We start from the raw sequence: 16,432 nt of genomic DNA, 5'->3' as shown, positions 1-16,432 counted from the left end.
TACCTGCATTAATATGAGGTTGAGTGTGAGAAGACGGGGGTGGGGGGTGGGGGGGGGGGGGAGATAAGCAAGAGTCCAGAGAAAATAGAGAGTGAGAATCCCAGAGAAAAGAAGGGTGGTTAAGGATTTTAACCTGTACATTATAAGTTTGAGACTTGTTCTAAAAATAGAATCTATTGTTGTTAAGTACCCATATCTTTCTGTAAACTGTTTGAAACAATGGTAAATGAGGTCTGGGGGGCCTGAGAGACTGGAAAAGAAAAGAGAGAGAAACTGTCCCTCATAGACTGGAGTTACTGTTAATTTCCAGTATCACTCTGACAATGGCTTATCTGCGCCAGAACATGCAGCTGGGGCTACTGTCCATCTTAAGCACAAGACCTTAACACATCTTTTGAACGTCAGGGCTGTGCCAAGGCCTTTTGTTACTTTTAAGCACTGATCACTTAGATGTAATTTAGGCATTCTGAGGCTGATGGTCTATCTGCCCTGACATCCCCCAAGATCAGATATGACTGATAGAATCTCCCATAGGCCTTTGCTGGCATTGGTTAGGCCAACAGAACATGGACAGCTAGCAATGTAAGGCTGAGCTGACAGCTTGTTAAACTGTTTAGTCGTTAATCCACGTTAGTCGTTCTGCGAACTGTGCTTCGGTCCTTCCTCTCCATTTCCTCACTCTGTCAATAACTGCAACCCAGATATCTGTTTAACTCCCAAGTCTGTAACTACTCTATTTGTTAAATTGTCTCCCCTCTATGTTGATGCTATGTATGTTAACTTGTAAGCTGTTATGAGCTTTCTGAGAGGACAGGATATAAAACGAAACAAATAAATGAATATCGGCAGTAAATCGCATTTCAAGAAAACTGACCTTTTCTAATGTTCTTTTGCCAACCTGGCAATATATTTGCTTGTTTATATTTATTAGTTTCCAAGGTGTAGTGGGTTTGTTTTGGGGGGGATGAGGTGTTTGGTAAAATAAAAAATATATTGTCAGGTTGACAAATGCATGTTTAGAAAAGTTCTTTTTCTTGAAATGTGATTTTGCTTGGTTCAAAGCACTTAACACACAAAGTACTATAGGTTTCTAAAGGTATTTGTATCTCTATAAAAGTGCTTTGAAAATGAACCCCTAGTGTTCTTGCTTAGCAGGCCTGTGCAGGGAGCACAGAATCAAAGCCCTTTCCTGTAACACAGTAGTAGAATAGATAAGCCACATGTTTAATCTACTATTATTCATACGGATTACGCTGCCAATTACAGGCTGATCGAATTTTGGGTTTGGATTCAGCCCTGAATCCGGCCTAGAATCTGGTTTTAGCTGAAAATACCAGACTACCTGTAGGCCCTCCGTGGGCCTACTTTAAGAAACCCTGATAGTCTGGTGGCCTTATTGGGGGCAGGAATGAAGCCTATTTATTCCTGCTCAGTGCTGCTTCTCCTTCAAAATGGCTTCCAGGACTTCCAACATTAGTCTCATGAGACAGCCATTGGAGGTCCTGGCAGCCATATTGAGATAGCTCCTGCATATACCGATTCCAATCTCAGTCTCAATATGGAAGTTCCAGAAGCTATTTTGAAGGAGGAACCAGCTGTGTATAGGAGTGAGTGTGGATCATTCCTGTACCTATTATCCACCAACAAAGTAGGCCCAGGAAGGGAGTGCTGCTGGGTAGGGGTCATGAGTGTGGGGTGGAGGGTCTGCCACTAGCAGGTGGATCCAGGAGAGGGGCACTTCTTGATTGGGTGGAAGGTCAGGTATTGATGTCCTTGTATAAGACTTTGGTGAGACATGATTGTGTACAATTCTGAAAGTCGCACCTTCAAAAAAATATAAAAAGGATGGAGTCGGTCCAGAGGACAGCTACTAAAATGATATGTGGCCTTCATCATAAGGCATATGGGGACAGACTTAAATATCTCAATCTGTATACTTTGGAAGAAAGGCAGGAGAGAGGGAAATATGATAGATGTTTAAATACCTATGTAACGTAAATGCGCATGAGTTGAGTTGCTTTCATTTGAAAGGAAACTCTGCAATGAGAGGGCATAGGATGAAGTTAAGAGGTGATAGGCTCCGGAGTAATCTGAGGAAATACTATTTTACAGACAGGGTGGTAGATGCATGGAACAGTCTTCCAGAAGAGGTGGTGGAGGCAGAGACGGTGTCTGAATTCAAAAGAGCCTGGGATAGGCATGTGGGATCTCTCAGAGACAGAACGAGATAATGGTTACTGTGGATGGGTAGAATGGATGGGCCATTTGGCCTTTATCTGCCATCATGTTTCTATGTTACTAAAGTTTAATGACATCACAATGCAGGTGTAAAGAGCTTTAGCCAATAGGGAGAGGAGGAGGTAGTGGATACTGTGGATGGGCCATATGGCCTTTATCTGCCATCATGTTGCAATGTTTCTATAGCCAAAAGTTCTATGACATCACAATGCAGGTGTAAAGAGCCTTAGCCTATAGGAAGAGGAGATGCAAATGTTAAGAGCCTTAGCCAATAGGGAGAGGAAGCGATAATGGATGCTGCAGATGGGCAGACTGGATGGGCCATTAGGCCTGTATCTGCCATCATGTTTCTATATTTCTATCTTTGGTCTCAGTCAGGCTCTACTGCCGATAATACATTCCAGCTGACTAATTCAGGATGAAAAGCCTGGTGGTTCTTTGAAGGGAAAGCTGGATATCATTTGGGCTCTGGAACTTTGCATTGGGAGTAAACCTGGACAGACAAGATAGGCCTTAGTTAAAATCCTTTCTGTTATTGTGTTTCTATGTTCCTTTATGGTTTTCAACACAGTGGCAGCAGATAAAGGCAAAATAGCCCATCCAGTCTGCCAGATTCTGGACAGGTGGCATTGAGGTAACCTGCCAAATACAACGCCACCATTTCACTCTTTTATTTTGGGCTCTAGGTAGGTTTTCGGCAACTGGACTGTTAGTGATTTTTGTTGTTTCTTTTCTAGGTGAATGCCTTGCCAGCAGAAAGGATTCAGGAGATACAGAAGGCCATAGAACTGTTCTCTGTAGGTCAGGGACCTGCCAAAACCATGGAAGAGGCCACCAAGCGCAGTTACCAATTTTGGGATACACAACCAGTTCCTAAGCTGGGTATGTTACCCTCCAGGATGCTGCCACTTTTGTTGTAAGGGTCATGCTCCGATATCAGAACTTCTTCTTCTTTTTTTTAACCCCCCCAATTGAATGTGTGATGAGCAGATCCCCTTTTACTGAGGGGCAGATTCTCAAAACTAAAATCTGCCTTTAGCATGCATGTATTTTACCAGTGGATTATCAAAACAGCTTACTGGGGTCTTTTCCAAGTTTTCTAGCAGTCTCCGCTACTGCCATGAGATGGTTAATATTAAAATGATCACATTGAGCGATTTCTCTAACCTCATTGTGCCACATTTTGCAGCCAAAATTTGCCGACAGTTCTGAGCTGTCGTTGCCTTACTTTTTGATCAATGCCGGAGTGCTGATTGGCTCAGGCACTGACAAGAAAGTAAGGTTTGATAGCTCAGACCCCCCCCCCCCCCACACACATACCCACACATTAAAATAATTTTTTAAAAAAATTGAAGATTGGCAGGATAGATGCCCATTCTCTCCTGCCGTGTCACACAATCATCTAACACTATTAACCTCCCCCTCTCACCACCAAGCAATGTTCCCCCAACACCTCCTACAGCGGGAGAGATGCCCACTCCCTCCCACCACTAAGCAACGCATTCCCGACCCCCCCACCCCCCGACACGCACCACCCCTCCCCCCCCCGGTGCTTCCGACAACCCCTCCCCCTTATTTGCGATGTGCTGGCCAGAGGGATGCCTAATTCCTCTGTCCAGCTGGCCCGCCTTTTCAAAATGGTGGGCCTTCCATTCTCCGGTGCTTCCCAAGATGCACCAGGGAGGGGCCTCAGTCTCTGATTGACCCAGACGCCTAAGGCCCCTCCGGAGGGGGGGATGGGGGGTGTTGTTTGGGGTAGAAGAGAGGGAGAATCTCTCCCGCTGCTGGATAGGGGGTTGCTTGACTTCAGCGGCTTGATTTTTATTTTTTTTTTCCTTTCTTCTTTTTTTGCATTTATTCTGTGCATGTGCCCATCGCTATCACCAGCGATGGGTATATGCAGATTTAGCAAATATTCGCTAGTCTCTGCCAACCTTATTTGCATTAGCATTGTTTGGAGAATGACTCGCTTTTTTTAAATCGCTACAATAACGGCTGCGACAGTGGCTCATCAATTTTTAACATGGATTTTTGAGAATCTATCCCTCTGAGATTAAACTGTGGAGTGTGGAAAAAGTACCAGTGCTGCAAACCTGCTAGTCTGAAGCAGTGATTCACAAGAGCCTGAGCCCAACATAGCATGACAACTTAATACTTAGAAGTAAATACATTTTTTAAAATTAAAGCTTCTTGTACAATCCTGCTCTATTCCTGGACAAGTGGGTTTTGCAACTATGATCGCCAAACAACTTGTAGGAAGCCTCATTTACATAGTCTTTTCAGTCGTTCCTCTCTTGCCTCAGGAGTGGCCCCTGGAATCCAGTTGCATTTCTACAAGCCAGACAGGAACTAGTCGTTTTTGCTTGTGTTTATTTTTTTTCTAAACTCAGTCTTTTGATTACGATTCGCACCTTTGTGCTGCAGAGGTTCCTTGCGGGAACAGCTCTGACTGCCAAAGATCAGACTTTGCAGAAGGTCTGTTTCCGGGGGGTTGGCTGCCTGGCAGTGCACCCTCTGGACAGCCTGCACTTTTTGGATCAGGGTTCAGGTACCGCTAGTGGGTCTAAGCGCAGGCTTTGTGGAGGTATACCCGGGATCAGAGCTGACTGCATCCCTCCGCCAGTTCGCAGGTGTCCAATGTGTAGCGGAAGTTCTCCGGCTGTTGGTATTGGGCTGGTAGTGCAGTCAGAAGACCAGCAGTCCAGTTTGCATGCTTGTTGAGGCAGAGGATCTGCCTGTAAGCTGTTTCAGCTTCCTTCCTTGCAGTTTCCATGGCACAGTGAGTACAGAGCTGACAGCCCATTTATGGCGATTCTGAGGAGTCTACAAAAGTGGATTTGGGGCAGTTCAGGAGTGGGCACCTCCACTCTAAAAATCGTGAAATTGCCGTGTTCTGGGGGTTTCTGTTTTTCCAGGCTGTTTTTTATTGAAAATTGTACCCGCAATGGTCAACTTGGATTTTCCTGATTTTAATTAAAAGTTATTTTTGGTCTCTACAAGTTTTTGTTTTTGCAAGAAAACCACTCGGATGGACATTCGAGGACAGGATTCTTTGGATTCATACCCTATTTGCGGTGAATAGCTATCCGGCGAGTAGCTGTGTTCCACATGCGCTGCAGTACTAGAGGAGGGCAAAATCTATATTGGCCCAAGTTCCCTCAACCTCTGAAGGGAGTTCTGCTTCTCTTTCTGGCTGAGGGCACCCCAAAAAGTAGAAAGGGGGCCCTGTGGATAGTGACCTTAAGGCCACAGCAAAACACAGCCGCGAGTTGTCGTCCAAAGCTCACAAGTTCTCCAAAAATTCTAAGAGGGATCCGCAGGAGCTGGCTCCCATCCCAAATGATGGGTTCCCCCCCAGAATTTATTAACATGATATATCAAGCTTATTTGGAGAAGAAAAAGGCTCCTTCTGCATCCACTCCGGCAACAGGAGCCCCCCTTCCCATGCCATGGATGTCAAGCCCAGTCTCCTCAAGGTATCCCAGGCTGTGATGCTAGAGGATCCCGTTGTCAACCTGGATGCATTTACAATGCCCTTAACTCACACAGGTTGGCACTACTTCCATGTTGGATGTTGCAACAATCAGGACTTGGGAGGGTTCCCAGATCTGGGTGAGGATCCCACAGTGCAGAGATTTTTGAACCCAGAAACCTGATTGATTTGATCTCTGGATCCCTCCAGAAGTTAAAGTTGGAGGTTAATCAGTCTGCTTCTGCAGCATGCTTTCTTATGAATAATGAAAACCCACAGTCTGCCACCTTCCCTGATCATCCAGACCTAGTCCAGATGCTCACAGCCATTTGAAAGATACCTGAGGGTCTCTTGAAATGCTCCAGAGTCATGTCCAGGCTCTGTCTGATGGCAGACGCCTTTTAACCAGTGTTTTGCGTCCCCAAAAGTTGATTCCTCAGTGGCATGCATTTCTCTCCCCAGTGATGATGGGGTAGTGTTGAAGGACACATGGGACCACAGACTGGACTTTGTCCTCAAGCACCTATTTGATTCTTTGGCTGTCGGGTTGAAGTTGGCGACTTCTTTTGTGGCCAGAGCTTGTCATTCAAAGCTCCACCATGATCCTGACACTATCATGATTCAGGATCTCTCCTTTCTGATTTCAGGGGAGCTAAGGAACGAAATAGCAGAAACTCTCCGACAAATTTGTAACTTGTCCTTGAAAACTGGGGAGATCCCGGAGGACTGGAAAATAGCAAATGTCACACCTTTCTTTAAAAAGGGATCGAGGGGTGACCCGGGGAACTACAGGCCAGTAAGCCTGACTTCAGTCCCAGGCAAGATGATGGAGGCACTGATAAAGGACACCATCTGTGAGCACATAGAAAAAAATGGACAACTGAAGGCGAGCCAGCATGGCTTCTGCAAGGGAAGATCGTGCCAAACGAACCTACTGCACTTCTTTGAAGGGATAAACAGCCAGATGGACAAAGGAGAACCCATAGACATCATCTATCTCGACTTCCAAAAAGCCTTTGACACGGTATCCCATGAGCGGCTTCTTAGAAAGCTGTGGAACCATGGGGTGGAAGGGGACATACACAGGTGGATTAAACACTGGTTGGCAGGCAGAAAGCAACAGGTTGGAGTGAAGTGCTACTACTCGGACTGGCGGAAGGTCATGAGCAGTGTTCCCCAGGGGTCGGTGCTCGGACCGCTGCTGTTCAATGTATTTATAAACGACCTAGAAGCGGGGACGAAGTGTGAAGTTATAAAATTTGCAGATGACACCAAACTCTGCAGCAGGGTTAGAACCATGGAAGAATGTGAAGACCTACAAACTGGAAGAGTGGGCAAGTAAATGGCAAATGCGCTTTAATATAGAGAAATGCAAGGTCATGTATTTAGGGGGAAAAAACCCCCGATGTTCAGCTACAAAATGGGGGGAATCAGTGCTAGGGGATAATAATCTTGAAAAAGACTTGGGTATGCTGATAGATACTACAATGAAATCAATGGCACAATGTGCAGCAGCCTCAAAGAAAGCCAACAGAATGTTGGGTATTATTAGGAAGGGCATTACAACCAGGTTGAAGGAGGTCATCATGCCGCTGTATCGTGTGATTGTGCGCTCGCATCTGGAGTACTGTGTCCAGTATTGGTCACCATACCTCAAGAAGGACATGGCGATACTTGAAAGGGTCCAGAGAAGAGCAACGAAAATGATAAAAGGTATGGAAAACCTTTCATACGCAGACAGGTTGGAAAGGCTGGGGCTCTTCTCCCTTGAGAAGCGGAGACTCAGAGGAGACATGATAGAGACTTTCAAGATCATGAAAGGCATAGAGAAGGTAGAAAGGGACAGATTCTTCAGACTATGGGGAACCACAAGCACAAGGGAGCACTCAGAGAAGCTGAAAGGGGACAATTTTAGAACCAATGCTAGGAAGTTCTTTTTTACACAGAGGGTGGTAGACACCTGGAATGCGCTTCCGGAGGTTGTGATAGGACAGAGTACACTACGGGGGTTCAAAGAAGGATTGGATAAATTCCTGAACGGTAGGGGGATTGAGGGATACAGATAGAGGTAGAGATAGGTTTTAGATAGGGTATGGATAGAAGGATAAAAGGGATTAAAGGGCTTAGAGAAGGATCACATTACAGGTCATGGGCCTGATGGGCCGCTGCGTGTGCGGACTACTGGGCACGATGGACCTTTGGTCTGACCCAGCGGAGGCAACTTCTTATGTTCTTATGCCTTGTACAACATGTTCATGGTGTTTGGCAAGCTGTCAGCCTATTCTGTTTCAGCGCATAGGATACTGTGGATCCATCAGTGGTCCGGTGATTCGTCTTCTAAAGCGACCCTGAGCAGATTGCCTTTCAGAAGGTAATTGCTGTTTGGCAAAGGTTTGGATGACCTTATGACTAGTATGCAGGACCTTGCTGGATAATAGGCCCCTACCCCCTAGGGGATCGGGATGCCCTAGCTTTCGCCCCTTTAGACATTCCTGTCAGTACTGTGGGGGCTCCTTAGGACAGCATTCTTCTCAATCATTCAAACAGAGGTACGGTGGCTTCCGGTGCCAGCCATTAACAGGGAGCCGTCCAACTGCAGCATCTAAGAAACAGTTCTGATGTCGGGACTCTGGCTGTTACTCCGCAGTTCGGGGGACAACTCGCGACTTTTCTGGCAGAGTGGAAAGCTATCACCTTGAACTATTGGGTTCTGGAGGTTCTTCAAATGACTACAAGCTCAAGTTTTATCCCCTGGCAGGTTTTTTTTGGGGGTTTTTTTTTTCTGGATTCTCCTGCAAGGAGGCTGGAAAAGGTGACCTGGGTGGAGGCCATGCTCCAAAGATTGCTGAGCATTGCAGCCATAGAGCCCATTCCAGAGCATAACAGGCTCCAGCAGATACTCGATATACTTTATCATGCCAAAGAGAGGCTCCAAAGACTGGAGACCGTTCCTAGACCTAAAAGCAGTTAATGTGGCCCTGAGAGTTCCTCATTTCTGAATGGAAATGTTGCATCTGGTCATTGTCTCTGTGGCTCCGGGGAAATTCTTAGCATCTCTGGACCTGACAGAGGCCTATTTTCATATTCCCTTCTTTCCAGAATACAGAAGGTTATTGAGACTCCAAATCCTGCAGAAGCATTGCCAGTTTGCGGCGCTGCCCTTCAGACTGGCGATGGCAACCAGAATCTTCACCAAGGTGATGGTTGTGGTGGCGGCAGCTCATCCGTGAACCCTAGGAGTCCTGGTCCATCTGTATCTAGACGACTAGTTGATCAGGGCCCCATCAAAATCTGAAGGGTGTCAGGCAGTTCACCAGGTTGTCCAACTGCTTCAGCGCCTGGGCTGGGTGATCAACTTCCAAAAGAGTCACCTCGAACAGACGCAGGACTTGAAATACTTGAGAGTTGTATGAACACAATGGCCCTGCTCTGCCAGCTAATCGGGACTTTTCTGGCCATATCGGCTCCAATGATCGATGTAGTTCCTTGGGCCAGGGCTCACCTGCACCCTCTGCAGGATGCACTTATCTTCCGCTGGATCCGCAACAGGACCTGTTGCATGCCCGTGTAACCTTGCTGGCGAAAGTTCGAAACAGTCTAGCCTGGTGGTTGAGTTCCCTCTCCTTGTCCAGGGGACTTCCCCTCTGGATCTTCGAGTGGGTGATCCTGATGTTGGATGCCAGTCTCTTCGGCTGGGGTGCTGTTTGGACAGTCCAGTTCAGGGCCGGTGATCCCCCTCTGAGAGGAAATGTTCAATCAATTGCCTGGTGCTTCAGGTGATTCATCTGGCTCTCCTTCGATTCCAGCATCATCTCTGGAATCGAGCAGTGCACATCTTCACAGACAACACCAATCACCCGGGGGGGGGGGACCAGGAGGGCACCAGGAGCGCCTATGAGCATGGAAGCCCAGCTTCTCTTCCAGTTGGAGTAAAACCACCTTGTGGTGCTTTCAGCAGTGCACCTGGTTGGCGTGGACAATGTTCAGGCGGATTATCTCAGTCATCAACTCTGGACCCCGGGAACTAGTCTCTGTCCCAGAGGGTATTGGACTGCATAGTGGAGCACTGGGGTCATCCTACATTTGATCTCATGGTCAACAAAGCAAGTTGGTTTTTCAGTTGTCATCACAAAGCCAGCAGTGTAGGCTTGGAAGTGCTGGTACAGCTTTGACCAATGGAGAGTCTTCTTTACGTCTTTCCTCCGTGGCCTATGATCAGTCATCTGTTGCGACGGATCGCAGCACACAGGGGTCGGGTGATTCTCGCACCAAACTGGCCGAGGCACCTGTGGTACAACAACCTGATTCGTCTGCAGTGGGCGCAGGGTCTCGGACTTCTTTGTCATCCTTGTCTTTTCAAGTAAAGCCTGATTGTGCTTCAGAAGCATGACCGCTTTGGTCTTACGGCCTGGCTATTGAGCGCAAGGCCTAGTCCACAGGGGCTGTTCTTCAGCCATGATTGTCACGCTTCTCCACAGCAAAAAGAAGTCAACTGTAGCGGCTTAAGCAGAAGCTTAGATATGTTATCAGGCTTGGTGCATCCAGAAGAATGTTGCTTTATCTGTGCCTTCAGTACCTCTGATACTTGAATTCCATCAGGACTGACTGATAAAGGAACTGGCTGTGGTTTCTCTTCGAGTCCAGTTTGCCAATCTTTCCTGCGTGGGCCCCAAGCCTCTGAGAGGCTCCTTGGTCGCACATCCGGATGTCGTTCAATTGTTGAGGGGCACACTGAGGCTCCAGTCCCCGCTACGATTACCTTGTCAGAATCTCAAACTGGTTCTCTGGTCTCTGGCTTGTCAACCTTATGAGCCCTTAGAGCAGCCATCCTTAATGGATCTCACTGTCAATACTGTCTTCCAGATAGGCATTACTTCAATCTGCAGGGTTTCTGAGCTTCAGGCTCTGTCTTACAGAGACCCCTTTCTTCGGATCATGGATTCCGGCATGTTTCTGTGTACTATTCCCTCTTTTCTTCTGAAAGTGATCTCTAGCTTTCACATTAACCAAGAGGTTTCACTTCTACCTTTATTCCCTCCGGTTCAAGGGCATGGGACCAAGTTGTTGGATGTGCACAGGGTCTTGTTGCAGTATCTGGAGGTCACAAATGAGTTTTGGGTCGCTGACCATCTTTTTGTACTGGTGAGTCATGCCTGAAAGGACAGGCCAACTTCAAAATCTACCATTTCTAGATGGATATGTGTGGCTCTTTCTTCCGCCTACATTGCAGCTCATTCTACCAGAGGTATCTGTTCCTCTTGAGCAGAGTCTTTGGCGATCTCTTTGGAGGAGATTTGCAGGGCTGTTCCCTGGTCCTTTTTGCATTCTTTCACCAGGTTTTACAGGATCAATATGGCAGCCAATCAGGATACTACTTTTGGTATTCCGTTTGGGCAGCAGGCTCATCAGTCCCATTCTTGCTTCTAAGGGACTGCTCCGTTATGTCCCACTTGTCCAGGAATAAAGTGGGATTGTACCAGAATGAAAGATTAGGTTCTTACTCTTTGCTAATCTTCTTTCTTGTAAATCCACGCTCCATTCCTGGAACCCGCCGTAGGGATTGCTGATTCGCTGATTGTCTGATTTAACCAGACTGGATTTCTGTGTTTCTGACAAGCCTTTCTAATAGTACCATCCGAACATGCTTTCGCACTCAGCTTTGGGTTTTTTTTTGTTCTAGCGCCCCCTTCTGTCAGTGCATGCTGACTCTCCTTATAGCACAGTTTATTTCAGGTTTATGCTGTTTATTAACAGGTTTCACTTGTTTCTAATTGTTATGATATTTCAAGTTATAAGCAGATTAGACTTATTGTCAAAGGGTTTCCCCAGACTACCTCCCTTTGTCTGTGTCCTCTATAGGTGACTGCCTACTTTTAGATGAACTGGATTCGTGAGAGGTAAGAGGGGAGGGATTTAAAAGACTATGTAAATGAGGCTTCCTACAAGCTATCTGGCGACCATAGTTGCATAACTCACTTGTCCAGAAATAGAGCGTGGAGTTGCAAGAAAAAAAGATTAGAAAAAATAAGAACCTAATCTTTTGATTCCTATTTTATTAAAGTGACAAGTAGGTTTCTAACTGCATTATAAAAACTCCTCCAAATATGTGTATGTGTGTTTTTTCCTTCGGATAGTATACCTAGAACCAAGTTTTGAAAAGTTAAACACTCATCGGCCCATTTTGGAGAAAGGAATTTTATTTTATTTTTTACTCTTTTTGGCCTAGGTGAAGTAGTAAATACGCATGGCCCCATTGAGCCTGACAAGGACAGTATCCGACAAGAGCCTTACACCCTTCCACCGGGTTTCATCTGGGATGCCTTAGATCTAGGAGATCGAGCAGTGGTGAGTACAGGGGTTGGAGACTGAGCAGTAGGGGGGGAAGAATACAGAACAGGATCATGCTAGCATGTTGAAAAGTAAATTTCATGAACGGACTTTGTTAAGATCTTAACTGTAGGAAAACTCATTTCATCAGTATAAACCCCATATAGGCAATTATACCTTATTTATTTAAAAAATTTATATCCTGCATATTCTATGTGGGTCACAAATAAACATACATAATAAAATACACTGTGAACACATAACAAAAACAAAACAACACAGCATAAATAATCTCTAATAAAATAACTGCAAGTAATAAACCACCCCCCAATAACAGAACGACCCCCATCTAACAAAAATCATATATCACAGAGTAGGACTCTTCACCTATGTGATGCTTGCATTTTTTAAAGTTTCCTGTCTCTCTCTAGTTGAAAGAACTGTATACACTGCTGAATGAGAATTATGTAGAGGATGATGATAATATGTTCCGGTTTGATTACTCTTCAGAGTTTCTCCTGTGGTGAGTATCATGCTTTGCCTTCTTTAAATAAGAACATAAGAGTTGTCGTAGTGGGACAGACCAAGCCCAGTATTCTGTTTCCAACAGTGGCCAACCCAAGTCACAAGTACCTAGGAATAAGCAGTGGATTTCCTGAAGTCCATCCTAATAATGGCTCATTCTAGTGCAATAGATATGTCATTCTGGATAGTAGGATATTCTCTCCGTGCTCACAAGCCATGCAGAAATAATCCACTCCAGGTTTTCAACTCCTCCTCCTTCTGGTGGCATTCAGTTTGTCACGTGTATAAAATGGAAAGAGCGTTGGCAGTTCAGAAAGGTTACTATAATAAATTTAAGGATGTGTGGAGACCATTATTAAAGTATTATAATGAATAATTTACACTTTTCCCAATTTTAATACTCATGTGGATTTGGGGTGGGGAGAGGGATTCTTGGTTTTCTACTAATAATATATTTATGAATGACATAAGATATTATTTTCATGTGGTATATTTTAGATTTTCAAGTGATGTTGTACTATAATTGTTCGATATTTACTGTACACTTGATATAAGTTATAAAATGAATAAAGAAATTTTTTTAAAAAATAAACCTCCTCCTCCTACCGAGAGCTCTGCTGCCCCCTTCTGTTTTTCCTTATGCACGCAAGCCGGAAGGTGTCTTTCTGATCTGCTCTTTATATTTCTTTATTCTAGTGCGCTTTTATATTTTTTTATTCTCTTCTAGTGCACTCTGATCTGCTCTTTATATTTTTTTATTCTAGTGCAATGGGAATATGTCTTGACCAACGGGTATTTACCCTCCTTTATTTCAAAGTCTGTAGAGCACCTAATTTTATATATTCTTCTGTTCCTCCTCCTCCTCTCATTCTGGGCTGGGCTGGATTTCCTCAGTCATACTCTCTACAGCAAAGTTGTAGGAGCTTCTTTCTTTTCAGATCATCTCTTCATGTTCTTGGGTACAGCACGACGGGGACGGTCAGTATCAAAGGCAACCATTTCAAGATGGATTCATTTGGCAATTTCTTTGTTCTATTTCGGGAGCGGAAAACAGTCTCCTTTGGGAATAAAGGCACATTCCACCAGAGGGGTGGCGTTGTCCTGATCGGAGAATAGAGCAGTCTCGCTTGAAGAAATTTGTGGGGCAGCCATGTGGCCTCGCCTCCACACTCCTCGGATCCAAGAAGCATGGGAGACTTTTTAGCAATAGTGCACAACAGGAAAGATGGAACTGTTTAGCGCTCCAGTCTTGATGGTGCTGGCTTTTCTCCAAGCAGGTCTCAATGAAGGCCTTGTAGTGGCATTGCTCAGGGTCCAAGTGGTGGGCCTCTCATGTTTCAGAACCCAAAAATGCAAAGCCCTCCTGGCTTCTCATCTAAATTTATCCAGATCCCTAAAAGGGGCACTAAGGTTCAGACCATCAGTAAAGCAGCTGTTTCCATTGTGGAACCTTAACATGGTTCTGCATGGCCTCAGTCAGGCTCCACATGAGCCTATTCAAGAGGCATCCTTGATGGAGTTTTACGTCAAGACCATTTTCCTCATGGCCATTACATTAGTGAGAAGAGTCTTGGAGCTGCAGACAATTGTCGTGCAGTGAACCCTTCCTCAAGATCATAGAGGCAGAAGTTTCCCTACACACAGTCCTGTCTCTTTTTGCCAAAGGTCGTTTTGGCATTTCATGTCGATCAAGAAGTAAGATTACCAGCGTTCTGGACCACAGGCTCAAAGAAAAAAGATCAGACTTTGAGAGAGCTGGATGTGAGAAGAGTCCTCTAACGGTATCTAGAGGTGGTTAATGAGTTCTGGCTGTCTCACCATCTATTTGTGCTCCCCAGTCAGGCTAGATGCAGCATACCGGCATCCAAGGCTACCATTTCAAGATGGATTCACATGGCCATCTCATCAGCAAGCGCTGGTCTCCTTGAAAGCACATTCGACAAAACGAGTGGCTTCTTTGTGGGAGGAAGCTCAAGCGATTTCGCCCAAGGAGATTTGTAGGGCAGTGACCTAGTCCACACTGCATACTTTTGTAAGTTCTATAGAGTGGTCATGGTAGCATGGGAGGTCACCGTATTTAGGTCCTCAGTGTTATGAGCAGGTACAGAGGTCCCACTCTAGATTGTGGGGACTGCTTTTGTATGTCCCTACTATCCATATTGACACACCTATTACACTAGAAAAGAGATTAGGTTCTTACCTTGATTATATTTTCTAGTAGATAGGTGTGTCATTCTGGAGCCCTGCTTTGTCAGTTATTTTCCGCCTGCCTACTGTCTCAGTCAGACAGTTGAAGTCAAAGCTGATATTTTAATGTCGGTCAGCCCTCAAGTGTAAGAAGAATAATGTATTGCTTTAGCATTGGGGAATGTTTGAACTCCATAAATGTTTCTGATTGGTATGGTTATTCCGAAGTTTGGATTGTTTTATTCAAGTTTTTATTCAAGTTTATTCATATTATTTGATTAAACGCTTTTCCAAATTACAAAGCGTTGTACAAAAGATAAAAATATGATTTTAGAGAAATCACATATACATTAACCGGACCTACATGGATAATTGCTTTTTAAAACCACGGGAAACAATAGGAAAGAGGGGAGGAAATACAATTTTTAAAGAAAAAGTACATAAAAGGGAAGTACATAAGGAGGGTAGGAAGAAGAGGATTGATGGCAGAAGTGGGGTTGAATAAGAGAGCTATTAGAAATATAGTTTTGGAGATGGCAGAAATCGTAAAGTTCTCTTCTACCTCTTGAATGGACTTTATATTTTCAATTAAAGGCTTCTTGTTCCATTGCAATGTTAAACATGTTTGTTCATGCTTTCAGATCAGAATTATATTTCTGGAAGTCTTCCCCGTACCCCTCCTTCTTATGTGTCTCTATATAGGGCTTATCGCCTGCTTTGGTACAAATTGAAGGGGACAGCAGAGCCCTCGGTAGAAGAGGAAGAGTTGAAAACCTGGAGTGGATTCCTTCTGCATGGCTTGCAAGCATGGGGAGAATACCTTGCTGTTCATAATGACACTCCTATCTATTAGCAAGTTAAGAATCTAGTCTTTTTTTTTTTTTTTCATTTCGTTGTATTGGGCTAAAGCTGTTCATATTCTGTCTTCAGCTTCTTTTGTACTGTTTTAGAGGCAAATAGAACATGGGAGAAGACAACAGCTATATGGAATGAGACTGGAGAGAGAACATTGTACATGTTTTGTGCCTCTGATTGAATGGAGGAAAGAACCTCTTAATGATGACCTGCCTACCTCTCTCTTTCTTCCCCCCCCCCCACTCTGATTTTAGGGCTCTGCGCCCACCAGGTTGGTTACCTCAGTGGCACTGTGGCGTGAGGGTCATCTCTAGCAAAAAGCTTGTGGGCTTCATCAGTGCTATTCCAGCCAATATCCGCATTTATGATACGTAAGTACCACCTGTGTGTGGGGGTCCATCAGTGAATCATTAACTTTCTCCAGCTCATGGAGATCCTCTGTACCAGCCCTTACAGTACTGTCTTACTCAAAATACTAATACCTTTTAAAGACAGGGTCTTCATTTTTTGTGGTTTCCTCTTCCCTACGACTTTGTTCAGGTGGGTTAGAAATTGAACCAATCTCTTGTGCTAGTGTCTGGGCATATTCCAGGTCTTGTGGCAATTAAGAGGAACACAAGATATTCTTTGGGATTCGAGGCCTGTGAATCATCTGTCAATTAATTCTCAGTAGATACTATTTATTAGCTTAAGAGGCAGTTACAACTACGAGAACCTCCTCTGGTTGCATTGAGCTATACCAGGGGTAAGCAATTTCAGTCCTCGAGAGCCACAGGTAGGTCAGGTTTTCAGGATATCCACAATAAATATGCATGAAATAGATTTGCT

At 44.9% G+C, this 16,432-nt stretch overlaps 1 protein-coding gene across 1 annotated transcript in view; it reads left to right on the top strand.

Moving 5' to 3' along the window:
* Positions 1 to 16,432, top strand: part of NMT1 (N-myristoyltransferase 1) — a 63,318-nt gene that overhangs the window by 25,708 nt on the left and 21,178 nt on the right. Inside the window, exons 3-6 of the mRNA XM_033918052.1 lie at positions 2,976 to 3,120; positions 11,937 to 12,055; positions 12,469 to 12,560; positions 15,859 to 15,975. Of these exons, the coding sequence (XP_033773943.1) occupies positions 2,976 to 3,120; positions 11,937 to 12,055; positions 12,469 to 12,560; positions 15,859 to 15,975 (473 nt within the window). The remainder of the gene's footprint in view (positions 1 to 2,975; positions 3,121 to 11,936; positions 12,056 to 12,468; positions 12,561 to 15,858; positions 15,976 to 16,432) is intronic.

The sequence above is a fragment of the Geotrypetes seraphini genome, chromosome 13 (assembly GCF_902459505.1).
Source record: "Geotrypetes seraphini chromosome 13, aGeoSer1.1, whole genome shotgun sequence".
Classification (NCBI taxonomy): Eukaryota; Metazoa; Chordata; class Amphibia; order Gymnophiona; family Dermophiidae; genus Geotrypetes; species Geotrypetes seraphini.
This window is presented reverse-complemented; position numbering and strand designations above follow the sequence as displayed.